General features: G+C 50.9%; 12 protein-coding genes across 12 annotated transcripts; 5 read left to right on the top strand and 7 right to left on the bottom strand.

The window, feature by feature from the left end:
* Window positions 1-96: 96 nt before the first annotated feature.
* Window positions 97-1,609, bottom strand: APUU_50381S (uncharacterized protein; the record flags this gene model as incomplete). The annotated part of the gene is made up of 3 exons (XM_041705371.1): window positions 97-317; window positions 373-972; window positions 1,036-1,609. 3 exons carry the CDS (start codon window positions 1,607-1,609, stop codon window positions 97-99), a joined length of 1,395 nt encoding a protein of 464 aa, XP_041557864.1.
* Window positions 1,610-2,619: 1,010 nt separating this feature from the next.
* APUU_50380A (SUR7/PalI family protein) lies at window positions 2,620-3,664 on the top strand (the record flags this gene model as incomplete). The annotated part of the gene is made up of 2 exons (XM_041705370.1): window positions 2,620-3,025; window positions 3,084-3,664. 2 exons carry the CDS (start codon window positions 2,620-2,622, stop codon window positions 3,662-3,664), a joined length of 987 nt encoding a protein of 328 aa, XP_041557863.1.
* A 754-nt stretch (window positions 3,665-4,418) lies between these two features.
* On the top strand, window positions 4,419-5,630 carry APUU_50379A (uncharacterized protein; the record flags this gene model as incomplete). The annotated part of the gene is made up of 1 exon (XM_041705369.1): window positions 4,419-5,630. One exon carries the CDS (start codon window positions 4,419-4,421, stop codon window positions 5,628-5,630), a length of 1,212 nt encoding a protein of 403 aa, XP_041557862.1.
* Window positions 5,631-5,865: 235 nt separating this feature from the next.
* On the bottom strand, window positions 5,866-6,546 carry APUU_50378S (dynein light chain Tctex-type family protein; the record flags this gene model as incomplete). The annotated part of the gene is made up of 4 exons (XM_041705368.1): window positions 5,866-6,150; window positions 6,215-6,289; window positions 6,390-6,428; window positions 6,523-6,546. 4 exons carry the CDS (start codon window positions 6,544-6,546, stop codon window positions 5,866-5,868), a joined length of 423 nt encoding a protein of 140 aa, XP_041557861.1.
* A 799-nt stretch (window positions 6,547-7,345) lies between these two features.
* On the top strand, window positions 7,346-7,785 carry VTC1 (putative vacuolar transporter chaperon Vtc1; the record flags this gene model as incomplete). The annotated part of the gene is made up of 2 exons (XM_041705367.1): window positions 7,346-7,379; window positions 7,448-7,785. The coding sequence occupies 2 exons, from the start codon at window positions 7,346-7,348 to the stop codon at window positions 7,783-7,785; spliced, it is 372 nt and encodes a 123-aa protein (XP_041557860.1).
* A 635-nt stretch (window positions 7,786-8,420) lies between these two features.
* On the bottom strand, window positions 8,421-9,780 carry LST8 (WD40 repeat domain-containing protein; the record flags this gene model as incomplete). Its single annotated transcript, XM_041705366.1, has 4 exons — window positions 8,421-9,065; window positions 9,115-9,610; window positions 9,660-9,681; window positions 9,759-9,780. 4 exons carry the CDS (start codon window positions 9,778-9,780, stop codon window positions 8,421-8,423), a joined length of 1,185 nt encoding a protein of 394 aa, XP_041557859.1.
* A 459-nt stretch (window positions 9,781-10,239) lies between these two features.
* APUU_50375A (uncharacterized protein) lies at window positions 10,240-11,739 on the top strand (the record flags this gene model as incomplete). The annotated part of the gene is made up of 1 exon (XM_041705365.1): window positions 10,240-11,739. One exon carries the CDS (start codon window positions 10,240-10,242, stop codon window positions 11,737-11,739), a length of 1,500 nt encoding a protein of 499 aa, XP_041557858.1.
* Window positions 11,740-11,915: 176 nt separating this feature from the next.
* APUU_50374S (uncharacterized protein) lies at window positions 11,916-12,966 on the bottom strand (the record flags this gene model as incomplete). The annotated part of the gene is made up of 3 exons (XM_041705364.1): window positions 11,916-12,200; window positions 12,252-12,510; window positions 12,569-12,966. The coding sequence occupies 3 exons, from the start codon at window positions 12,964-12,966 to the stop codon at window positions 11,916-11,918; spliced, it is 942 nt and encodes a 313-aa protein (XP_041557857.1).
* A 425-nt stretch (window positions 12,967-13,391) lies between these two features.
* APUU_50373S (uncharacterized protein) lies at window positions 13,392-15,545 on the bottom strand (the record flags this gene model as incomplete). Its single annotated transcript, XM_041705363.1, has 1 exon — window positions 13,392-15,545. One exon carries the CDS (start codon window positions 15,543-15,545, stop codon window positions 13,392-13,394), a length of 2,154 nt encoding a protein of 717 aa, XP_041557856.1.
* Window positions 15,546-16,980: 1,435 nt separating this feature from the next.
* Window positions 16,981-17,343, bottom strand: APUU_50372S (GPI anchored serine-threonine rich protein; the record flags this gene model as incomplete). Its single annotated transcript, XM_041705361.1, has 1 exon — window positions 16,981-17,343. The coding sequence occupies one exon, from the start codon at window positions 17,341-17,343 to the stop codon at window positions 16,981-16,983; it is 363 nt and encodes a 120-aa protein (XP_041557855.1).
* A 2,834-nt stretch (window positions 17,344-20,177) lies between these two features.
* On the top strand, window positions 20,178-20,614 carry APUU_50371A (uncharacterized protein; the record flags this gene model as incomplete). The annotated part of the gene is made up of 2 exons (XM_041705360.1): window positions 20,178-20,376; window positions 20,433-20,614. The coding sequence occupies 2 exons, from the start codon at window positions 20,178-20,180 to the stop codon at window positions 20,612-20,614; spliced, it is 381 nt and encodes a 126-aa protein (XP_041557854.1).
* A 1,182-nt stretch (window positions 20,615-21,796) lies between these two features.
* On the bottom strand, window positions 21,797-24,920 carry APUU_50370S (NEDD4 family E3 ubiquitin-protein ligase; the record flags this gene model as incomplete). Its single annotated transcript, XM_041705359.1, has 10 exons — window positions 21,797-21,896; window positions 21,957-22,352; window positions 22,406-22,543; window positions 22,604-22,897; window positions 22,954-24,169; window positions 24,282-24,415; window positions 24,475-24,580; window positions 24,639-24,677; window positions 24,776-24,798; window positions 24,901-24,920. The coding sequence occupies 10 exons, from the start codon at window positions 24,918-24,920 to the stop codon at window positions 21,797-21,799; spliced, it is 2,466 nt and encodes an 821-aa protein (XP_041557853.1).
* Between the last annotated feature and the right edge of the window lie 772 nt (window positions 24,921-25,692).

Below are 25,692 nucleotides of genomic sequence, written 5' to 3'. Positions count from 1 at the left end.
GTGTGATGTGCGTACGAAAGATCATATCTTCATGAATTATATAAATATACTCTTATCATGCATCATATGTACAGTACAGTATCAACTTTATAAGGCTTAAAATACCGAGCCGAGAAGCTGGGCTCCGACAAACATAACAACAACACTCATCATCGCTCCAGGTACCACGCTGGAGCCCGCAGAGAGGGTGCCACAACACGAGCTTCGGTCGTATGAGACATTGTTCATGGTGGCCGCAACTTGGAAGACGGACCCGTTGAAATTGCCTACATTGTAGTAATCAACCAACAGATAGTTGGGAGGGCGATCCCACATGGCTAAATCATGTTAGTAACAGGCTAGTAACCCGACCAGGACAGTGACAAAACTTACTACTGCAGTTTTCGGCCATCCTTCCAAGACTACCAAAGCCTTCGACGGCGTTTGTCTCGTTCAGCAAGGCCGTGTTGGGGATAAGTATGTTAAGGGTCGCAATGTTAAACTCAAGGTTGAGGTTATGGTTGGCCATGTACATCCGCTTGCGAGCGTCTGGTGGAGCCAACCCGGGCGGACGCTGGACATTGCAGGGGAACTGTCGATCCGTAGGAGAAAAGGGGGTCTCCCAGATCTGTGAAAACTGATCCATCATCCACGGGAAGCGATTTTGGTCGGCCTGATAGTCCAAGAAAATTAGAGCCCGCTTGCCTCCAAGGATGATGTTACCCAATGGCGGCCAGTCGTCTAGACCCATAGGCACCATGGGCGGAGTAAACACCAAATCCATCAGCCCGGACCTTTCGATAGGCCCCGTGAAATTTCCCGGGTCGACTTGGTCGTAGTTCCCGATGATAAAACTGACAACATCGTATGGGTGCTTCCTCATCCATTTGACGACGGTGGTGAGATAGTCTTCGAGTGTCCCTGCGTTAAGCATATCGCAGCTTGTGTGGCAGAGGTACAACGTGTCGTTCATATAGTGGGTTTGGAATTGCACTATAATAGGCTGTCAGCACCACTACCATCGTCACCATCGGATTCCTCATGGGATATACGTACGCATTCGAACTCCGTCATCCAGCTGGTATTCCACCCCCAACTCTTGGTTTGCAGCCACATTGCCCTGGATGGCGAACGGGCTGTTGTGCGCAGCGACCATTGTGATATTGGAGTATTTCCGCTCACAAAACTCGGGGTAGCCATTGCAGGGCTGGGTGTTGACGACCGGCGTCGAGGACGGGCTTGGAGTAGCGGACGTGGAGGAGTTGGCCGTGGAATTGCCGGTGAGGGTTGTTTGCTGCCCACCCATCAGCACAGTCACGGAGTCGGATGTGCTCGTGACAGTGGCGTTCGCGGCGGTTGTCTCGTTGCTGCCGGGGGTGCCCGTCACCTGGACGGCCGTTGAGCCGGCGACAGTGCCATCGTCTGTAAGGTATACTGTGGATGAATAGGTGATGTAGTCGCCGGTCGGGACGGTGGCATCGTCGATTGTGGTGGAAATGGCACTCGCGATGTCAGCGAGCGACTGGGAGATGTCTTGTTCGCGGGTGTTGGTAGCGGTGCTGGTATCGCTGTCGTCCTGCGAGAGCACCCGACCAGCGGCCAGGAACGGCAGCAGATAGGTGACTCTCATACTGCAGAGAGGGTAAATATAAACAGATGCAAGAAACCAAAAAGACAGTAAGTAGACAGCGGGCGGCAGGCTGAGAAAAGAAATAGAACCAACGTCAGAGGCCAAGGAGACGAACCCAACGAGGAGACGAACCTGAGCAACAGAGTGTGGCTGCGCTAACAGAAATCTGACAGACTAACACGCACCAGCTCCCACTAGCAAGATCTCAGCACCCCCAGCCAATCAGCGGGCCCTCGTGGGTGCAGCAACCGCCGATGACGTTACTCGCAGCGGCAGTTTAGCCACCGTGGAGCCAACTCTGCTGGTCCAGACTCGCCAGCCAGACTCGCCAGCCAGACTCGCCAGGTTGCCGCATTTTTGATGCTGGACTATCGGTGGGACTGGCGTAGTTAATTTCAGACAAGCTGTTTCGGTGGGTATATGAGTACTCAGCCCTCGCTCCTAAGATTAGAAGGCAAATAATAGGAGTAAGGAGTTAAAGGAGTTAGGAGAGCTGCTACTTCCAAGGTGCCAGTGTTCAGATGGGGCGAGTTTTTTCTACTTTCTCGTAACCAGCGCAGGATCAGCCGAAGATCCCTAGCCAATTCAGCGGGCTTCATCATCACCGGCCAGGTGTGGATTCGCTGGGACGAGGCTCGACACGACTATTGACGGAGATCGCGCTCTCAAGCGGCAGCTTGGCCACCAGCCCCAGCCCAACCTGCAAACTCATCTTCACCACCTTGGCTCACCAGTTCCTCTCCTTCAATTATCCTAGTCCTGGCCCTGCACTGCACCCTTATCCAGCATTCTCCTATCTTTATTCTTTATCCACCTGTCATTTGGGCCTCACCTGCTGGACCCAGGACCCTGCTAACGTCATCCGACCGTACGGACGCTCAACTCTGTCACTGCCTCAGCCTGCGACCAACCGCCCAACTCGGCCTCCGTCCACCGATTTCGTATTTACATCGCCCTGTTTCGAATATTGATAGCTGCCTCCCCCGTCCAGTCTGCAACCGCCGGGGCCTATGGCGGTGCTTCCTCGCTTTCGCAAGAGCTCCGGACGACCCGTCTACGGCCGGAGTCCAAGGAAAACACTCACGCATCGCCTCCTCCGCTCATTCCTCCACCTCATCGCTTGGATATTCTTAGTCCTCGTCCTCATTGCCAATGTCTCCAATAAGCCTGTCTTGCGAGAAACCTATTTTATGAAAATCGATCTCTCCAATATCATCCCGCTCAATGTGCCCAATGCCCGCTTCATCAACAGTATTGCCCGATCCATTGGTCTCCATGATTTCTACCAGGTTGGCTTGTGGAATTTCTGCGAGGGTTACAATGACGAGGGCATCACCTTCTGCTCAAAGCCCGAGACGCTGTATTGGTTCAATCCTATCGAGATCATTCTAAGCGAATTGCTTTCGGGAGCTTCCAGTGCGTTTTTTTTTTTTTTTTTTGCGCATCACCGAATTGTATCACTAACTCGCTCTAGTTGCTCTTCCCTCCGATATAACGGACGCCCTCGACCTGGCCAAAAAAGCCTCTCATTGGATGTTTGGTCTCTTCCTCACTGCGGCCGTCCTCACTTTCATTCTCATCTTTCTGTCCCCGCTTGCCGTTTCGTCACGCCCACCCCAGACCCTCTCTCCCGACGCAGCAGTCAACCGGGCCCACCCTGCACACCGTCGCCGCACCTTCATCTTCTTGCGCGCTTTTCCTTTTGCGATTATCACCTTCCTAACCGCTCTTTTCACCATTGTCGCCGCCGCAATCGCAACGGTTATGTTCGTCATCTTCAAGAATGTCTTTGCTGGCGATGCGTATGAGCTCAATATCAAAGCCGAACTCGGCAACCGTATGTTGGCGTTTATGTGGATCGCAGCCGCCTTCAATCTTATTGCGTTTATTGTCGAGCTTGGCTCCTGTTGTGCCGCCTGCTGCGGGGGGCGCAAGGCCCGCAAGCAGCTTAAGCAACACCCCGAGGGTTCTACAGGCACTGCCACCGGCGCTGCCACACCCGAGATGGAAAAAACTAGCCCTCACTCTCGTTCTCCAACGGAAGAGCATCGATAAATTTCACTCGGCTATCCTGGTATCCATTCTGTACGTACCAGTGGTAGGAGCCATCTTTAACAATCATCAATATATACGCAATCATACAAACAAACCGGGAAAGGCTCTATAAATGTACAAAGTGATATAAAGGAAATACCGGAAGGGCGCCATCATAGATTGGATTTGATTTTTTATTTGATTTTTTTAGACGGATGTAGGTGGGAAGGTATATTTCTGAAATCAAGTATATACGATTGACTAGTTACGATGTTATGGCTATGATATGCAAATACCTTCTTTTGGCATCGGAAGTTATCTCCAGTCCCAGCCCTACAGTAGTCTAAATAAGCTCAATAACTTTGGCTCGGGACTTCCGAATCTCAGTCTCGAGCTCGGGGTTGTCGATGCCGAAGCCTGGAAATCCCGAGAGATCGACATCCAAACGGCCTGCCAATTCATATACCTAATTTCGGGTCGTCAACATGCCTGAATATCCTGCCTTCTCCACTCCCCAGATTCTGCACCCCGAAGAATTCCCCATTGGTTCATGCATAACTCCCCTGCAGCTTGGACAATATCATCTCGGGGTAATTACCTTCAAGGTACGGAATATCCTAGATATACTGTAGCATAACGACGATCCACACAACCAGACTTCCAGCTCTAGTACAATTCGTAAAGTAGGTCTTTCGACGCTATAAAGCTCGGTACATACCCCATTTCAACACACATTCCCCATACTATCCCATCCCTCATACATACCTTTTCCACCATGCGAGCCCTCTTTAGTATAACAACCCTTCTCGCAATATGCACTACAGCCTCCACCACCACCCTCCCAAACCCCTCTAAACAACACCCCCAACCCCCCTTCAACTGGCTCACCACCAAACCCACCGGCGTAAACCTAGGCGGATGGCTCGTCCAAGAAGCCTCCCTCGACACCGAATTCTGGGAAACACACACCCCCAACGCCCCAGACGAGTGGACACTCTGCCAAACCCTAGGACCGGCTCAATGCTCCTCAGTCCTCGAACACCGCTACGCCACCTTCATCACAACATCTACAATCGACACCCTCGCCGCCGCGGGGATATCCCTCCTACGCATCCCCACAACCTATGCAGCCTGGATAAACCTCCCCGGCTCGGCCCTCTACTCAGGAAACCAGACGCAACACCTCCGCCGGATAACGGAGTACGCGATCGACACGTACAACATGCACATTATCATCGATGTCCACAGTCTTCCCGGCGGGCTGAACGGGCTTGATATCGGCGAGGCGTTGGGGCATTGGGGGTGGTTCTATAACGACACGGCGTGGGGCCATTCAATGGATGTTGTTGACAAAGTGGTCGAGTTTATTGGTGCTTCGGGTCGGCCGAGGGCGTTTACGTTTGAGGTTATGAATGAGCCGACGGATCGGAATAAGGAGGGGGATTTGGGGATGGCTGCTTTTGGGACTCCCGCGGCGGTGTCGGATTCTGCGGCGGCGTATATTTTGAGGTTTTGGAGGGCGGTTCTGGAGAGGGTGAGGACGAGGGAGGGTCAGGGTCGGGATGAAGGTTTGAGGGTTGGTGATATTCCTGTGATGTTTCAGAGCTTCAAGCTTCCGGATTACTGGAAAGGGAACTTCTCTGCGGATGAGAATGTTGTCTTTGACATGCACAATTATTACTTCGAGGGCAGGAATACGACTGCCGAGAATCTGCCCGGCTATATGCTCTCCGATGCGGAAAATAAGTCTGGCGATGGGTCGATCCCGGTTTTTGTGGGTGAGTGGTCGATCCAGGCGGCATATAATAATAGTTTTGCGCTGCGAGAGAGGAACGTGAAGGCTGGGTTGGAAATCTGGGAACAGTATACACAGGGCAGTGCCTACTGGTCTGCGAGATTTGAGGGGAATGACGCAGCGGATGGAGAAGGGACCAAGAAGGACTATTGGAGCTTCGAGAGGTTTATTGACCTAGGGTTCTTTGAGTGATGGAACTTCAATTCGATGTTGATTTCCTTGCTGCATATCAGTGGTATATAGCCATAACCGAAGCATAACATACAAATAAAGCTCGCGTCAGGCAAATGCACCCCGCTCCAATGTAGGAAGGAAAATCAGTTCACAAGGCATCAAAGGCTCATATAGCTAAAAAGATGACAAAACTAGAAATGGCACAGCTGCTCTTTCCTTTCTCTTATTTTATTTGCGTTTTCGTATATGGCGATTAACCCAGCGCAAACCATGTCACGCTCACGACGACGTCCAGCCCCTTGGCTTCGGCGGCGGGGTACTTGAATGTCCACATTCCATCGCGGTTGACGTCCCAGTAAGCACCGGAGGCAGAGTGCATACCGCGCTTTCCGGTGTTGGCAGCCGAACCGTCCGCTGCGGAAGATTTATCGATCAAGCCTTGTTGCACAATGGTGCTGTTCACGGTGAACCGGAATGGAGGCGGTGTGTTGGGTGTGGAGGGTGTGGTAGCGGTAATGAGGGCCTTGAGGATGGCGTTCTGAGAATGTAACTTATTAGACGGCTTCCTCTTTTGTTGAGAACTTCTGGGGGCTGAGACGTACAATGATCTCAGAGTTCCATGTTCCAACTTGGGTGTGTTCGTATCCCTCGGCCTGTCCAAGCGCAGAATCACAGGCCTGGTTGTGAAAAGTTAGCCGAATGTCTCGAATGCGGCTGCCGACTCAGAAGCACATATTGCACCGGTCTGGCATCAGTTGGCAAGTATCAGGAACGCACTTCTGTGGCAATCTTGGTCAAGTCATCGACAGGGACGGGCTAGGATTGGGACAGAACGTTAGCGGGCAATGTCGGTTTGAGGTCAATGGCACGCGTTGGCGGAAGACACAAGGCGAGATTTGTGTTTACGTACAGTAGGAGCGGTCTCGAGAGCCATTGTGGGTATGTGTGTGTGTGTGTGGGTAAAAGTTCTTCGAATTACTGTGGATGGATCTTGCGACACAGTAGTTAGTATAATTGTTGATGTTGACTTGAGAAAGTGACGTTGTCCGGTGAATGTTTGGGCAGAGCCAAAGACCAGGATTGTGGGGGAGGAATGTGGGCCGACACCGCAAGACAGGGCGACAATCTGGGGAAGAGATTTCGCACTTACCTAAGAGGAAGTTACGCAAGGTTGAAATGGCGAGGATTGACAGACAGATAGCTCGACAAGGGAGAAGGATCGGGGTCTTGTTGATGCAAGAGAGAGACACTCAAGCCATCATGGCCGCGACTGCGCGACTAGTGGTTGGTCCAATTTGGACGAGCTCGTTCCACGCTATTCCTGATAAGGCCAAGCCAGAAGCTGCATTGCTACTTCGAGACTAGCGCGTTGCTTGTTGCAACCAACATCGCCGCCGGTGCTGTGATGATCCGTTCCGCTCCTGAGGCAGCCATACAGTGAGCTCGCCCGGGGCACGTGGGGAGCTTGCAGGCGGCTAACTGCGGCAGATGAGCCACTTCGGGCTAAATCCGTGAGAGCATCCAACGGCCCCATCTGCCATGCCCACCACAGCGCAAGTCTCTAGAAGTCCAGTCTCTTCTAAGATCTTTTAGCTTGGGCTAATCGCACGCGGTACCTTATTTATCCATTATCTCCTCTCGTTTCGCACATTTTTATCATCCGACCTCAATCAAAGCTCCCTTACCTCGCAGCTCCAAGCACCTCAAACTCACCTCCTCACCCCCGCACAAAAATGTCCAGCCAACCACTCCTCCAAACAGCTCCAGGTCCGTACATTAACACTTGATCCATAATATGCGCCCCGCAGCTATCAGCTAACCCCCCCGAAACACAGGCAAACGCATCGCCCTCCCTACCCGCGTAGAGCCCAAGGTCTTCTTCGCCAACGAGCGAACCTTCCTATCCTGGCTCAACTTCACTGTCATCCTCGGCGGATTGGCAGTGGGTCTGCTCAACTTCGGAGATCGTATCGGACGCATCTCTGCCGGCCTTTTCACTATCATTGCCATGGCCGCCATGATATATGCCCTTGTCACATTCCATTGGCGGGCCCAGAGCATTCGGAAACGGGGCCAAAGCGGAATTGATGATCGGTTCGGGCCTACCATCCTGGCTATCTCGCTGCTTGCTGCTGTTGTGGTGAACTTCATTCTTCGCATGGTGCAGGACTAAGCTTGGTCGGTCGGTCGTGCTTTGTGTGCATGCATGCTGCATGCCTTTTTTTGCGAGTTCATATTCTTGGTTACTTGGCTCAGATTGTTGGCAAAAAGGCGCTGCTACGTGGATATTGCATGTATTATTATCCCCCTCGAGTCGACTTTTTACGCGAGCATCATGACGCCTTATACGGTCGGACGGTCTGCCAGGTAGGCTTCCGTCTTGTCATGCTCATGACTTATATTTATACAGGAGATTTTTGTTACTATTGACAAGGCGTTGTGTTTGGATGCATTCAATAATTATGTGTACTAGCCTCCTTTAGCATTACCATTTCCCTCAGCAATGAATGTCAAGTTGAAATGCAAATTAAGACAGCATCTGTAACAGACATAGTTGTGCCTAACATGCCGGCAGTTTACACGCTCACCAGAGGACGTAGGACTGCATAAACAAGCATCAAACAAATACCCGGAAGAAAAGGGGGAATTCTGACAATCATTATAGCTCTCGCAGGCCTGAACTCCAAGATATAGGCAAAACCAGCCTCCGACTAACGTCAAACCCATGCGCCATGCTAACCCATAACGAAAACGTACTATGAAGCAGAGAAAGAAAGGTAATAGTGTCCACTGAGTTCCATAGACCAGCTAACGAGGCTCCGAATAATCGTTTAGTGCAACACATACCGCCCCGCGGTGATGCCCACTATATTGACGGATTATCTGTCCGGACGCCAGTTCCCATAATCGCGCATAATGGTCACTAGACACAGTAACCAAATACGCAGAATCGGCTGAAAACGCACAGTCCCAGACCCACCGTTGGTGGTTTGCTAATGTTGTTTCTAGGAAAAGTGTGCCGGTATTCGGGTCCATGGGAGGGCCGTCCGGCTGTACAGGAAATGATGGTGGCGGTTCAACGGGATTTCCAGGCGGCGGGGTCCCGTTGAGCAAGTGGAATGGAATACTGTCCGCTCTGCCCTTCTCAAACTGCATTGAACTGCTTTGACTCTCGGTTCCCACAGGAGACGGGGACGTTGGCTTCGATTCTGTTATAGATGGCGATTTGGCTTTTGGCCGGGCGGCCGATGCAATGGCCATTTTCGCCGGGGGATAGTCCAGGTCGAGGTTCCATACTTTTGCAGTATGGTCAGCGGAGCAGGTTGCCAGGTGTTTGACATCAGGCGATAGGAGGACACGGGTGAGATAGTCCTTGTGAGCTTGGAAGGTACAAATCGGAACAATGCGAGTTACTTCGGCCTCTTGGATCATTCGCCAGATGTACACGTTTCCCTGAAATTAAATCAGCCAAAGCAACACGGCTGTCACAGATGCATCATACCTTCTTGTTTCCTGCGCAGAGTAGAGATCCATCACTGGCAACGCTGACACTATGCACACCAACGTCGTCCTCTGGGATCAATTGATGAGTGCAGACGCTCTCCCCGAGATCCCATACTCGGACAATACCAGCGCGGTCACCGCTGATAAGTTCTCCTTGGTTTGGATGTATGACTACATCATTCACCGGAGCTTTGTGCGCATAATTGCGCTGCAAACTGCCAGTTCTTGTGTCCCATACCTTTACTGTGCCATCTTCAGAGCTGGTAACCATCCACTTCCCTTCGCAATGAAACGCAACGCCGGTGATATTGTTTGTGTGGCCTTCAAATGTCATCACCGGATTCGGGTTCGTGGATTTAATGTCGTATAATTTCACATTGCTGTGACCGGCAGCCGCGAGATATCGTTTGTCAGGTGTGATGCAAAGGCGGTTTACCTGGGAGTCGGGATGCTGTATTGTGCGCGAGCAAATACCAGATAGAGCCTCCCAAAAGCTAACAGGTGTTAGATACTATATTTCTTGGGCTGAAGGATAAAACTCACCGGATAGTATGGTCATAACCCGCTAGATTGCCAGAGAATGTCAATTCAGTGCTCTCGATATGCGCGACTTTGCGCACCAGGCATGTCGAAAAGACTCACCGGTACATAGAATAACACTCATGTTGACTGGGTATCCAACACTGAGGGTTGGGAGTTCAAAATCTCGTTTACAACTTGATGTTGCAGTGGTTGGAGCCGTCTGGGATCCTGCCGGTTTTATGCCTGAGGGGCCCAAATTGTGCCTGGGGTCAATTAGTCACGTGAGCGGTCAGGCAAGCGGTGCGAAAAAGTACATTTCGAGATGACTCCCACTGCCACCCCTTCATTTCTTCTCACAACTCCATCTCTGCCAGTTGTTGCATATCAAGTTCTGGCTTTGATTTACTTGATTTATCTATCATATGGCCAGTTTTGTGGTTTGAACACCACCGCGTTGCCGGTAGGCATACTGTCGTCAGTGTGACTATCCGTCGAGACCTTGGTCTAGAGTGGAAAACAGGTAGGGAGTATCTGAATCTTGATTCAAACGAAGGGCAAACAAACGCGTGATTTGCGATCACCGTACTGTGTCAGACTGGCGATGAATAGAGACGTGGTTGAAGGTAACTCTACCTCCCTCAGGTCCTCTGCCCGCTTTCCCGATCCTCAAGAGTCTCTCGCTCTTATGGATACTCCTTCTCTACATGTGAATGTTCTGGGGCTTACACCTTCCCCTGGGCTTCAGCTGCGGGAAAACTCCGTACAGGATGAGAAACATGACTGTTTCGATGATGAACATGAACCGGCCGATGCGAATGTCATGACGGATGGCATAGACCAGACGGTCAAAGAAACCGGCTTGGAAGGGTTTGAAGCACAACAAAACAATACTATTGATTTTGGTCAGGATTTGTTCGATCCGCTGTTCGATTCTACCATCCCAGAACTCGATTCTCTCTTCTCCCGCAAACGAACCGCAGAGGAGTCGCACGAATTTCTGCCTGAGAAACGACAACAGTTGGAATATCCTGGGACGCCGTCGCTTACCACCGATTCGGGGCTCCAATCACCTGCCTCGCTCTTCGACACCTTTGACAACTTGTTTGGAAATGGAGTTGACCTGCCGTTGGTATTGCACGACAATCCAATACCTGATTTCGAAGAGGAGACTGTCGAGCCTCCGCTGGGCACGCCTGAAACTAGCACGCCTGGAGTAAGCGAATCGACGAAGGAACGATTTTTTCTGGATGAGCAGGACATTCTTTCCGCCACTACCCGCGAAATATTCCAAGTTGGAAAACTGCCCGAGTACACCTCGCCGTACCCAGTCACTGGAGGGCCGCTAGGTTACATTCCTTCGTCTCCGGGAATCCATGTCAAATGTGTCGGCTTAAGGGAAGAGAAAAAGGACCGTGAGATCTTGAGTCTACAGGCCAAACTCTCCCAGATTACACGCGAGCGAGACCAGTACAGAAAATCGTTATTGCAATATACAAAGCTAGACCACAACGGGAAAGTACCGGAACAGCAGCTCCGTGAGGAGAATGCAATGATTCGACGAGTGTCATCCAGACATCAAGCCCGCGTCGAGAAATATAAGAAAGAAGCAGCCGATTGGAAGGGCAGACTCCACCTTGTCAGCACCTTGTACAACGCCCTTTTGTATGAAATCCAAGTCGAAAAGCGGGTCCCCACTGTTGGTTCTATCCCAGCTGGGTACAAGCGGTCGCGGAAGTCAGCCTCTGTGCTGGAACAGATAATCGGCCACGCTGCTGTGCCACTGCCTCATCCACAAAATTCGGTGCACTCGCAATTTGAAAAAACGCTTAACGGCAATATCCAACCTTCTGCCCCGACTACACGGCAAACCAGTCATCCCGAGCAACAAACCCAAGCTGTCACAATTGATTTGACCGAAGAAATTGAAGCTCCCGTTGCTGAACCCCCGTCTGAAGAAGAGCGCCGTGCAGCACTCAAGTCCCTGCAAAGCAAGAAATACAATTGGTTACAAGCCGGAAAGGATGCGGCCGAAAATACTGTCTCGAGTATCGATGACGACGAGCTCGCTCTTATGATGGAGGAAGAATTATCACGGGCATAATTATTGAGATACCCTTACCACATATTCTTTTATTGCATAGCGAGGCGGGTCATATGTTAGCGTTTGACGATATACTTTTACTGTTTCTTACTCTCACAATCTGATGAGACTGTTACATGTGTACTACCAGACTGTTTCGTGGTAGATAGTGAATACAATTATAGAAATACAACATCCTACTCATTATGCACCCTTCTCTTCTTCCTCTTCCCATCCTCTCTCTCTTCTCTATTCGTTGCCTCGTTCTGAAGTCCGGACTGATCAAAGTGCCTAACCACCAATGCCACCCTCTCCACATCCGCACACGAAATGCCTTCACCCTCACCAGCCTCCTCATTCAACCTCGCCCGCAACTTCTGCACTGCATCCCAAAGCCGTTTATACTCGGGGATATTGTACTTGACATTCAATTCCCCATTCTGCCGAACTTCTTTGCTTCGCTCTCCTCCGTCTTTCCGTTTCTTCTCCTCCTCAGCCGCAGTCGCATTAAAAGTAGACGGATAAACACCCACACAAAGCCAAAGAAACGCATCATCACTGTAAAACGGGATATCCGCCGACGCAACAGACAGAATCAGCGACGCCGTCGCAGGCCCGACACCCCGGAGCGGCGCCGTCAGGGCATCCAGGCCTTTCTGGATATTACTCTGAAAATCGAGACACTTTTCCTCCTGGATGAGAGAAAACGCGCTGCGTGTTGCGCTTTGGATGCTCTTTTCTTGGTTTGATTTTATCATGCCTAGCAGGGCTGGGCGGTAGACGCCGTGTTTTCTGTGGTTATGTTAGATGATTGTACCCTGGATATTAAGAGGGTAGGGGGAAAGTATACAGCTTCCACTCCATCAACTTAACAACCTCGTCCTTGGAGAGAGAATGCCCTCCTTTCCCTTCTCCTTCATCGGCGTTCCCTTGACTTCTCCGCTCAATGAGCCCCGGGAGAGACTCATACCGCCACGCATCAAGGGCCTCAAACTCCCTAACCTGCGCGTCGACCTGCTTCTTCGCGTCTTGACTTAGCCCGTGCCCGTGCCCGTGCCCGCCATCTTCATTTTGGGCAGAGTCAGCGGCGCGCTTCTTGCTCTGGATCTTCTTCTGCTTCTTCCCCTTTGATGAGGCTTTGGCGAGGGCTTTGGACCGCGTTGTTGTCTTCAGGGTTGTTTCGTATGAAGACAGGAGGGTTCTGAATGTGGATAACGGTATTGTTGTAGGGTTGAGGTCTAGATGCATCTTTTTATTCGGTTTGGTTGGTGTGTTGGGTTTGGGCCGTCTATGGAGGTGTAAGTACTAGGTTAAGGTTGGTGGACTTCGGAAGTCTGGGGCGGAGCTTAACGGTTTTAGCTTCTACCCAAGCCCTACTACCACAACTTATAAGTTGATTTATGAAGGCTATTTTTGTCTGCTGTTTTCTGTTTTCCGTTGTTTTTTATTGGAAAAGCCCTGGTGGAATATCAATCTGCTTGCGCGTTTAATACATCATAAATCGTAATAATAATTTGAAGCATGTTCTCAGCAACGCTGAGCGAAGAGCCTCAGCGAGGTCTAACGTATCATTTCATACACAGGAGAAGATAAGAGATACATAATAAAAACTAGAAAGAGCTAGGTCCCGCTCGACCGGCTAAGATCTTCAAACAATAGTAGAGAAATCTATCTTATCGTTCAGGAGATCGCTTCCCATCCTTCTTGTCCTTGCTCGGGCTCGAGCTCGGACTAACAAAGCTCACACGCTTCTCGTCTTTCCCCCGATTCAACGGAACAACGGATGGCGGGATATATTGTCCCTTCTTCCTCACTTTTCCATGATGCAGGGGCTTGCCGGCACTTCCCAATCCAACATCTGGCTTGGGGTTTGAATCGCTGGTTGTGGTCGAGCCTGTCGTGTCCTCGTCATCCTCCACATCAATGAGGCTAAAGTCGTCTCCGTCCCCTGCCTCAGAAGAGCTAGGCCCAGGGCTGTCCGAGTCAGACGCCGCTTCAAATTCGTCATCGTCACTCACAAGACTCGGAGCTTGATTTGACTCCACGGTATTCGGGCTCAAGTCGACCCCATCAACTTCCCGCAGCTCATTCATCTCAGAGCCTGTTTGCGCATAAGGAGACTGGTAAGGCGCCTGCGGTCGAGAAGGCGTTAGTGTCTCCAGCACGAGAGGCTGGTGATTAGGCCTTTCGATGCCTTTGTGGCCGTCGGGGCGCTCAGAGGCTGTTTGTGAAGCTGTCGTGCGCATGGGCTGTCGCCCGGCACGAGTAGCAAGTGGCTTGTTGGATTTTAGCTCTGCGGACGGTGTTGTTGGCTCAGACTCCGAGTCTCCCTCCTCAGAAAAGTATCCGTCGAGATCCACTGTGGTCTTTGCATCACCGACCAACTGGCCAAGGTCGAGCCCAACGCCTCGAAGTTTCATCAAAGATGATAAATGGGGGGTATCATTCGAAGCAGTGAATGCATCGTTTGGCGCTTTTGCTATCGTAGGGGTCTTGGGGCCCCGTGGTGTATGAGACAAGGTACGAGGTGTTTCCACCGTTTGTAAACCGCCGTTTTCTGAAGACGGTTTTCGAGCTGCAATGTCAGATGATTCTGACGTGGACGACGTTCTAGGCGGCGTTGGTTCGATAACGTGAGCAGAGCGAATGAGAGGATGAACGAAGCCGGGCGCGAGTGAAGTGGAGGGAGGTTCACTCTTGCCACCGACAACGGCACCAGCGTCATCTACTTCGACAGGCTCCCCGGACGCAACCGCTGCGGCATCGTGGCTTGCAAAGTTGCGGTTATGGGCAATGCGGCAATGGTTGATGAAGCCCTGAGTGCTAGAGAAATTGTCCCTGCGGCAATCTAGACAGACCAGCTTGACAAAAACATTATCTGACTTTCGTCGGATAATCATGGGGCCAGCTCTTTCTTTCGGAGCTGGGTAACCGCTAGGCAAGGACTGGAGCTTCGTCCCAGTGGATCCTCGCTGAGGCCTTGTAGACTTGCCAGCCAGATAGCCAATATCGATTGGGTTTCCGCGCGTCGAGCGACCTTCCAGAGGAGTTGCCATGCCATAGCCCATAGGTGTTGCCGGCTCGACCTCGCCACCATCGAAACGCGGGTCTGGCAGCAACCACCGCGAATAGTGACGGGTGTAAGGGCCGTTTGCGACACCCCAGGGTGCTGGAGAGATCGGTGCAGGTCCATTTCCAGGAGCCCATACTGACATTCCAGTCCCACTGCTCATCGACTGCGATACGCCAATAGCTTGAGACCCAGGGTAGGGGATTTCCGCGCAGCGGCGCAGTTGTTCCAACGCGACTTGACATTTTGCGATCTCCTGGTCGATCAACCGAAGTTCGTTATGTTTCAGCAGCACCTCGAGGCTGAGCTGGGCTTCTAACGTTTCGCGCAACCGCTCTACATCGACTTTGCGCACAGCAGTCTTCTGGTTGTCGGACGACGGAACATCGGATGGATCGGAGCCACCACCATCAGGCAGCAAAGGTGGCAAATCTGGCGCGCGCGCGGGAGCCTGGTCGCTCAGACGTTCGGTTGGCATGGTGGTCGCATCATCTTTGGTCGCAGAGTGTTGTTGTTGTTGTTGTTGTTGAAAGGGTATTTGCTTCGAGGGTGTATCATCTGTTCGTAACTTTGTTGCGACTGGGGCATCGCGACTGGTAGTTGAATCGTTGGAATCAGATCGTTTGCGCTTCAACTGGGGCAGTGTGAAGCCGCTGACAGAGGGAGGGGCGCAGTGAGGCGCAGCGAGCATCTTGACCTCTTTGGCCATTACCTTATCCCCCCCGATGGAAGAGGACCAAGGGAGCAGACGAAACATGCCATGCGAGTTGTTTTGGCAAAGGAGAGGAGAGGAGCGAGCGATCCAGGTGTAAGCAATGCAGGGATGCGATGCGACACGACCTGTCTCAGGAAGAGGGGATGTCCGAAAGGGACAGCGAGAGTTAGAAGGGGATAGAGGTAGAGAAGAATAGAATTAATTTGCGAGCGTCAAGACAATGCACCGGTGCATGCGAACGCGCGATGTCGATCGGAAGAAAAGTTAATGATGAGGCGTCCAGTGGCCCAAGGAGTGAGCGTTTGGCGCAGATCCGTCGGGCGTCGTTTGCGACCGGCGGCGAACAGCGACAGACAGCAACAGACAGCAAGGGGGAAGGAGCTGGGGCCCAAAACGGAATAAAAAGCAATACAACTTGGAATAAAAGATATTATATTTTAAAAAAGAAAAAAAAGGCAAGATTTCGAAGCGAATAGCAGAAGATAGAAAGCAGATACAAGAGCAAGATAGCAGAAGCAGGCGAGGTAAGGATAGCAGTCGAGTCGGAGAGTACAGGATGGGCGCTCAACAACTCACATGCGGCCGGGAATCAGGGAGTACCGGAAACCACGGACGGCGCTTCGGGGGCAAGAAACAAGAAACGGTTGGGCGTGGCGGGTTCTATTAATAACAGGGAAAGATAGAAAGATAGGAACAGGCAGACGACAAACGCAGGCAGAGTCGGTCCAGAGGGAGTCCGTCCAGGGACTGGATGAGGATAGGGGGGATGGATGGGAGTATGAAGAAGCTGGGAGAAGGAGAGCGAAGAGTAAGACGACAAGGCCAGACTGAATGATGGGAGCGAAAGGATAATGGAAGATCAGGGTGACGACTGACGACTCGCCCAGAATTGGGAGAGAATGGGAGCGAAGAGGGGGCGCCCGCTGATTGGCCGACCGCGCTGCCATACTGAGCAGGTTTCCTGACACGTCAAATCGGCCGCAAATCGGGCCCAGACTGGTCTTTGTCTCCCAACTTTCCTGTAATCATGACCTCACCGGCTCTCGCATTTCAACAAAAGCAGTGTCCAGCATGTTGATATCGCCATCCACGGTTCTCCGCGCATGGCCGGACAATCGATTGTTCTCTTACATCATGTGCTGCAGTGTACACGCACCTGTCTCGTATCCTGTTTCAGCTGGTACTCACTGTTCAGTTCAGTCCGCACGAACCATCGGCCCATCACAGCTACTAGTCCACTTGGCACGCCGATTAGCTCCCCACGAGAAGCAGCTGGTCGATCTCTTAGTCAGCTGCTGCCTGGGTGCCTGAGTTTCATTGTCCTGTGCACTGACCGTCTCGACTTTGACAGGGATCATCCAGGCAGTTCAACAAGATCTGTCATTTATAGTTTAACGGCCTTTATTACTACATCAGGCTCCCCTGCCACCATCACCCAACAGATACAATCCGCCCCAACCCCAGTATCAAAACTTATCTACACCAACCCACCCAAAAGAGCCAGTCCAACCCCAAACCCTGCCCCCAGTCCAATCTCCAGTCTCGACGCCGCATCGTCCGCCGTCGCCGACGCAGCAGCTCCATCGCTCGTCGATGAAGCATCGGTATCAGACGATGTCGCAGTCGCGGTCTTTGTAGCTGGACGCGTGGTGCTAGACGAGAGCTGGCCTGCAGCGTTGCAGTAAGAGATTCTTTGCTGCTGGATGCCGGTGCGGCTGCCATCGTTGGGGCAGTTATTGTAGCATCTGTTCTCAGTTTTTTGAGTTAGACGGGTGCTGTAACAGAAAGGTAGGTAACCTACGTTAGCATGTTGTTGGTTTGCTCGCAGAGACAATCCCATTCATTCGGGCCGCAGGCGTCGACCTGCTCTTGAATGGAGTCCACGCAGGCGTCGAGGATACTGCGTTATCGGTGTGATGTTAGTCTGGGTGTAGAGTAGAATGTATTGAGTGTGTTGGAGACGTACTTCTGGGCATCACAGCTGCTTGCGGCATTTGTCTTGGTGGAGGTGGTAGTTGCAGTCCCCTGTGCAAGGACGCTAACAGAGGCAGAAGCCAGGACGGAGAGCACTGAAACAAAACGCATCTTGACTTCAATTGTTGTGGGGGTCGAGCCTAGGAGGTTGATGGTACGGAACGGTGCGCAGGGGGGTGGGCTGGAAAGAATAAAAGTAGCTCTTCCTGTTCATCAGGAACAGAATTTATAAACACGGACAGAGTAACACCGATAAGGGGCCAGTCCGTTTGAGGCTATTGTCCGGGGCAATATTGGAAGCGTGCAGGAGGAATTGAATGGTTCTATGAAGCTAAACGGGCTTGGGTGACTATATCAGCCACCAGTGAATAGCCATATAACCATCTCGCCATCTACGTTGTGATCTCATAATATATGTTATGTCAAGTCTCGAATTAACAAGAATATCTTAGTTGTCGAGTACACTGTTGCACCGGGTTCACCGGGTTCCAGTGGTTAACTGAACTCCCAGAATTTCAAGAAATGCCCATAATGACCGAGTCGGACAATCGAGTACAATCCCGTCAAGCAAACATGAAAACTCGACGGAATCGCCAGTTCAAGCAAGTTCTGGATGCGTCGACTGGACCGGTCACACAGTGGTATGACACTGTTGATATGTCAGATAGGCCGACTACTGGCGGGAAAGCTATAGTTCAATGGCAATTTAGAGGCTTTATAGTGGATAAACCGTATCCAATTCTTTCACTTGTTTCTTCTCTAGATACGAAGATGTACAAACGGGTATATCAAAAACACAATCCGTTTCAAAGCAAGATTCTTCCCCGGGATCATATATCCTCCAGCAGACTAAATTGCGTTTTAGCTGTGATTTCTGCCACCAATCCGAGATTATGCTTTGCATGCTGTAGTTCGAAAGACACTCACTGCATGAAACTAACATAACCATTGAAGTCTCTTCGTCATCCATATATATCATCATGAAATCAGGTCCACTGACCATGTCGAGCGTAATTGCCTGGGAAGCGTGTTAGCCTTCCAGCTGCAAATAGGATAGAGAGGCCAGTAGACCAAAATGCCTCTTGTCTGACTGTTTCCGTCAAGAAATTCCTTGAGGGGTGGGTATTATCCTTTGAGATTCCACTTAAGGCCTAGTTTTCTCCCGCTCGTGTTGGTAAAAGACCATAGGAAATGGCATTGGAACCCCCATAGCCCATGGCTATAGCCTTTATGTGTTTTCCATTGCTCTGCGAGGTAGATTGTTGCCAACCCTTGACCAGTTTCTATAGCTGACTTTAGCTTCCAGAATAACGTCCCATAATAGCAGGGTTACGCCATGTTCCCTCTGAGTAGCCAGCAATCCAAACCATAGTATTCCCGCTGTATGCGTCGCCTAAGCTAGCAGCTTTAAGAAGCACCAACGATCTCAGGTCTGAGGCTGGCGTAGTGATGGCACTGGAAGAATTAGCAATAGGTACGTGAAGAGTAAAAAATGACATACGTTTTAGCTGTTTTGCCGCTGATGCACATGAAATAACCGCTGGCAAGTGTCAAGCTATACGGAGCAAAAGTCTCCTGTTGCGCCGGCGTCTGGACCTGACTCTGCCTGTTCTTCTTTTTTTCTCTCTTTTCTTCTTCCTTTTTTCGTCTCTGCTTCTCCTCCCTCTCCTGCGCCGCTTTCTCCTCCTTCTCTCTCTCTCTTCTCTTCCTCTCTCTGCCGCAGCTGCTCCCCGAGTTCTGCCTCCCCCTCCCCAATCCGTTGCTGTTGCTCGTCTATATTTTCCACCTTGATTTTCCACCTTGTCAGGCTTCATGAGAGAAATAATCTTTTCTTACACGCCTCAAGCTGATGGCCGACTCTCACTGACTTCCCAGAGCAAGCTGAGATGAACGAGCTCTTTCCCGATGCCGTCACACCCATGACAGCAATAAAAGCGCCATTCGATATGTATAGCATGTCAGGCTGGCGGTAAACGGAACCATTTACAAACAGCCCTACTTTTGACTAATCTAGGAGATGCACTGCCGCGGAAGCTCTGCAAAGAGCGTTGGTTGTCTATATCTGCGCTCCCCACAACACTTCGTAAGGACGAACGAGTACCTATAAAAGGAGCCATCCCTCTAGCACCGCGGTGAGAACCCCCGTCGGATGTGATCAGGACTCGCTGGGTAGAGACACTATAGGTGACGGATTCGATAGGGCCGCGGATAAGAATAGTTTCTCGGTGTAAATGTAGAGTCCAAAAGGTCCTGGCTATCAGCTGTCCCCTCAAGAGAACTGGTGATTCTCGGGGACCAAAAAGAACAAGGCTGTCTATATCCTGCTCCCCGACTGGAAATGTTCAGCAGACAGAGTGCTCAGCGTTGCCTTGACAGGGTGCCAAAACGAGCCAAAGGCCGATAAAGCTTCATGTTCCATTTTCTTCACGAATCATTCCGGTATAAGTGAGGGGTCAGAAGTCAGTAGATTCCGCAGTACGCAGTTAGGCCGGGCGCACTCAACCTCGCTCTGTCCGGAAATTGGTCTGTCTTTGATATAGCGGAAGCCTGAGCTGCGTGTTAGAATTGAATCATGTAGCTAGTCTACTTAGTTACTAAGTGATATTTCGCCCACTACCCTTGGCTCATGTTCAATTTCTCTCTGCTCCTTACTTGCCTCTCGAACGTCTTGCAAGACTTCGTAGGCCTTCATCAGCAACCATGGTCATGGACGCCCTAAACGCCACTGCGCAACAACTCGCCGACCAAGCCCAACGGTTCTCGTTTTTCACGGGGCTCGTCAAGCCTGCTCCCCAATACAGGTTCTTCCTTGTTGCTGGGAAGACAAGGCCGGGAAAGAGTACCATTGTTGCGCGCTGTACAGGGAAGGATGTTATTGTTGGGCATGAATTGTACTCTTGTCCGTCTCCCACCACCTCTTATACCATTACGGTATCTAACGGCTTCTTGCTGTAGGCACAGTCTCAATAGACACATACAGCTACGCCCGAGCCCTTAGTCTTCAGCGAGAGATTATCGATGAAGGGACGGCGCTCGGTGAAACGCAGGCTGGGATAGCCGTTGCGGGTGATCTATACAAAGCCCGACGAGAGCATGGGCGGCAGCTGCGAGACTTGGAAAACGATCGCAAGAGCTGACTTGCTAAGACCGATGCCGTCCATGCTGCGGAATTGCGAGGCCTTGAGGCCGAGATTCAAAAGAAGATGGCCAAGGCTGAAAATGAGAAAGGGCTCTCCGGAAGTCAATGCGGGAGATGCACAACGACGAAAAGAAAGCGTGGAAGGAGAAGATTGAGGTACTGGATAGGCAGTTCCGTGAGCGGATTGCTGAGAAAGAAGACGAGCTGGAAGAGCAGGATGGGCGTCATTGCCAACGAGTTAGCAAACGGCGTTTTGGCTGGTGTTACAACCAGTGTTATTACCGGAGGCACGTTGCTCTGAATCCGTGACCTATATATGCTACTAACGAGATCTAACCCTTGCGGGGTCGCTTCTTTGCACTGTCATTTAAGGAGACTCTTTGTATATACACTCATGCAGTAAGTCATAACAGGAGAGAAGTTATCTGCACAACCAATGGTGTTAGCATATAAAGCAATAGAAAATGACAGCGAGATTCCACTAGTGCTTTTATGATCAAATGATCTTCCTCCGCCGTTTTGATAAATGGACACATACCGTACAGTCGTGGTTGGTGCCAGGCGGCCGATGTATATTTTTCCAGAATGGGAACATGATACCAGCACGGCAAGCAGCCCTAGATTCACCAGGCTAGCACTCAGTGTATACATTAATATTTATAAGCTTGGTCAATTTAAATAATACTAGATAATAAAAGCAAATGTTAAAAGAACTTTAGTGTTCGCATCGCATGTTACTATATCGACACTAACAAAGGCAGCAAAGCACGCAGACGTCCATGTTCTTAGAGATAATACAAGTATATACAAGTCCACCACAGCCTGGTTAACAATATCGATAAATCAAAGCTGGAAAAAAATACCATGTGCCCGTGTGTAAGATCTCAACGTGAGTCCTGCTCTCCTCAAAAAGAATGACCGGGGAATAACGCAATGACTACCTGAACCGTGGGAAAAGAAACAAGGGAGAAACGATATGATAGATAGAGACGGACTCGACGGGTATGGCATGACCCTAGGCAGTGCTTCGTTCGGAATAGAACCAACGAAAGAGGGGTTGGGAACTTTTGAGGTATGAAACCCCCCTCGCGTCGTCTAGAGGCGATCTGAGTGAAGCTGTCTGGAGACTTGAATGCATTGATGTGCAATCTTCCTTGAAAAATTCGCTTAAATGCAATATCTACTCCTGCCCGAATCCTAATGTCTCCTCCACAGCAATAGATAATTTATGCTCTAGAGTGTCATGTGTCTTATACGGTGGAAGATCAAGACGGTTGAAACTGGCAATGGTTAGTGAAGAACGTACAAAAGGGTGTACGGGATTTGCGCAAAAGACATACCATGTGTGCGACTTGGGTAAGGCAATTGGGTCTCCAGATTTCTCGATGGTAAATCGTCTTGGCCCGTCGGAACCCTGGAGATCCTTGAAACCGTTGACTGGAATACGAGATGTACCCGTAGTGAACTGAAGCAGGCGAGACTTCTGTTCCGCATCCCAGGTGCGAACAATCTTCCAGAAGTTCTGGATGACTTCGTCCTGCTCCTGGTAGCCGCGGTAGTCTGTGTGCTTCTTCCAGTCATCGACATCAATATCGGCAATACCTCCAATCAACAATTCCAGCTCGCGCTCATCGAACACGTTGACTAGATCCGCCGGAATAAGTTCATTGAAACCAGACATAAACGCATTGAACTGCTCCTCTACTCGCTTCACGATCTTCCACTCCGTAACCAGCCTACATATATCAGCTTTGCTCATGAGAGGAGCTTGGAGGAAAACAAAACTTACTCGACATATTCGTGCTTGTTCTCATTAGTCACTGGTACGTCCTCACCACCAGGCTTTAGCTCGATTGTACGGCGCTCTCCAAACTTTTCGTCGTCGACCGCGAAGGTCAAGTCAATGATGCCCTCGATGTCGTTATCACTGTTGATGGTTAGAAGGTATGTTGGAAGAAAAAGGGGGGGGTTAGATGCGGGAACTTACAGAGTCCACGCCAGATTGCGATGCAAATCTTCGTCAACTCCCTCCATGTCTTGCAACGACACCTTCTTCCGCAGCATCATTTTGTAGAAAGCGCCAATGAAGAACGAATCGAGGAAGCGACGGTGGAAAATCGCCAAACCAACAACCCGCCCAATAAACTTGAAGTAATTCAGATGTTCCGGGTTGACACCAGAATGAGGATTAATCTGTAGGGTATAATTATCGTGCGCAGAGTATTCGAAAAGACAGTAGAACGGATTAAACATTTCGTGAGAAAGGAGGAAGAAGAATTCACTTAACACATATTAGCAACGATTGAACCCCAAGGGAATATTACAGCTAATGCTTACCGAGAAAGACCACCATAGTCCAGGCCGTCTTCACCGTCGAATTTGATCATGAGACGCTTCTTCAAATCAGAAGCACTCTGGCGCATAATCTCGGCGTATGAGTCTTCGAAAATGTTATTCCGGCGAACCTTAACGTGACATTGGCCAGACATGATGCGCAATGCTGGTTGTGACCGGAAATAGATCAACTTCCGTCGGAAGTCACGCTTGTACTGCGGAACACCCTGGTCCAACGAAGATGGAAGGCGAGGATCATCCCACGTAGTTGTCTTCGTGTTATGGTCAACGAAGTACACTCGAGCTGTGTTCGTCAAACGCATCTCCCAACCGCTAGGTAGTGGTCCGAGTTGAGAAACGGGTTGCTGTTGGATGGTGGTGTTACCGCCAGCGGCATTCTGGCCATACATCCGGATGTACTGCTGCCGTCGCGGATCGACCCAGGTCGTGGTGCGGGTGTTGTGATCAACGAAATACGGCCGGCCCTCCGGAGTGGTCCTCTGTTCCCAACCAGGTGGAAGCTCACCAGTGCCTGCAGTGGTAGCCCCTGTCGCCATCATGGAAACCACATTGCTGTTGCTGCTACCGCTACCACCGGCTGGTGGGGTTTGAGCTTGTGGCTGGCTTTCCGATAAGTTGGGTGAGCTGGCTCCAGTCCGGTCCTCGGGGAGCATTCGGTTTTGGTGTGCTCTCCGCTCCAACTGCATGTTAGCCTCCCGTTGGTTACGTTGCGTTTGTTCATTGTAATTGGCTGATGGTCTGTTCCAGGTAGTAGTCCGAGTGTTGTGGTCCACGTAATAGGTTCTTCCCAGGTTATCCTCACGTCGCTCCCAGCCAGCTGGCAGTCGCCCTTGGTTATCCTCGAATGAACTGAGATTGGGGCGCGGAGCTCCTTGTCCATTAGGGATCGGCGGTGCACCGTTGGGAGGGGCAAGCTGACTGGTCGGCCGGGTAGTCGACGGAACACGCTGCGGGTTCAAAGATGCACTCGATGCAGTTGCCGATTGATCGACGGAGCTAGGGCCAGCCGGGGGTAGCGACGGGGTTGGTGCAACCTGTGGAACAAGTCCACTTGATGTCGAAGGACCGAGTTGTGTTCGATGCAAGCCGTTCGCCTGGTTAGTGTTCGGCGTGCTGAGGTTAGTCGATAGGTTGATAATAAGCTTTCCATGCACGACAAGGTTGTCATTGGATTTCTTGAGGTCTCGGGTGAGCATTTCTGTCAAACGCCGCAGGGAAGCAAGGTCAGTCGAGAGACATTCCGAAAGAGCCGCAGATATGCATGTACATCGCTGACAGCCCGAAGATTGCTGGTAAAGAACATCACTTACCATCACCCCCCATCTGCAAATCGATAACATCTCCGATCCTCACGTTTATCACGCCAAGGAAGCCTTGATCCTTCTTTTTAAACTTCTTCTGATCGAATATCTGAATTGCGAGGATGCTATCTTCATTGACCCGTCTTGAGTATTACAAATATATTAGTACCCGCGGAGTCGAACTGGAAGCGGGAAAACTCACAGGTCGAACATCTCGTTCCAATACGGGTTCAACGTCTTCTTAATCACTGATGTCGTGTGCGTTTGCTCACCTCCAACGGTGGCCACGGAGAAGGGATCGGGTAGACCTAGATGATAAGCGTTAGCGGTGCTTCGATAGACAGCCAGTCATCACCTGAGACATACGAAAAACATCGCGCTTGTATAACCCGTCAGCAGCGATAACTATCAAAAGCAATGGTCAGTCAGTATCTTATCCGCAACATCCAGTATGGCTGGGCCTTATTCCTCGATAGGTGGTGCGGGAATAGTTGATATCTTACTTGTAACCCTCAGATTCGGTTGGCTGTAATGTTTCGATGTTAGTATCAAAGTAATACAGCGGTTAAAGGAAAGAGGATGATTCCGAAAGGTGGGAAAAGCCAGATCATCCAACAAGGGAACTCACGCAGGCAGATTGGACCCCATCCTGCACTGATGTTGTCCAGTCGGTTATACACGCCTAGGGGTGTAGAGGGCCGATGAAGGCAAGCCTATAAAGCGATTTGCCGCGTGCGCATCCACCACTGTTCAAAGAAGGAAACGCCCGGTGATAGCGATGGTTCTTCGAGGGGAGAGGTCCGGAGGTGGCTCGGAGGGCGGAAGAGCAGGGAGGGAGGGAAAAAGGGCGGTGGGTGGATTGGAGGAGAGAAAGTTGAAGATGTCGAAGACCAACTCGGGCAGAGGAACGTGATGGACTGAGGGTCGACTGAGGCGCGGCGAGACTGCGGTTGTACTTGCACCGTGTATTGGGGCTGAGCAAGAGGTCGCTGCAGCACTGGCAGTGGCAGGCGGATGGGTTGGAAGTCCTGACGTTGTGCTGCGGCGGCCAATCAGGACGAGGCGAGGGGCTCGATCGGGAGGAACAACGCGCAAAGTGGTCGACTCGGGCTGACTGTTGCTGTGGCCGTGGCGAGAAATGAGGGGTCTTATTAATATTAATACGAGCCCTTTCAAACAGGCGTTCAAAAATTCATAAGGCGAAAGAAAGCCACAACAGGGTTGGCCTGCAGGTGCGCGATCCTCGTAAATTCACCAACAGTGTCACAGGCGGGGGGGTGGTGGTCAAGATTACTTCATACGGTACTGTCTGCCGACTAAGTTAGTTGACTACCTGATGTCTTTATGGACTGTCCCTGTATCGGTGATCGCTCTTTCAAGAGCCTGCGATTTTATTAATTACTTTTTCTTTTCTCGCTGT

The sequence above is a fragment of the Aspergillus puulaauensis genome, chromosome 5 (assembly GCF_016861865.1).
Source record: "Aspergillus puulaauensis MK2 DNA, chromosome 5, nearly complete sequence".
Taxonomy (NCBI): domain Eukaryota; kingdom Fungi; phylum Ascomycota; class Eurotiomycetes; order Eurotiales; family Aspergillaceae; genus Aspergillus; species Aspergillus puulaauensis.
The sequence above is the reverse complement of the archived record's forward strand: the minus strand, read 5'-3'. Positions and strand labels throughout refer to the sequence as shown.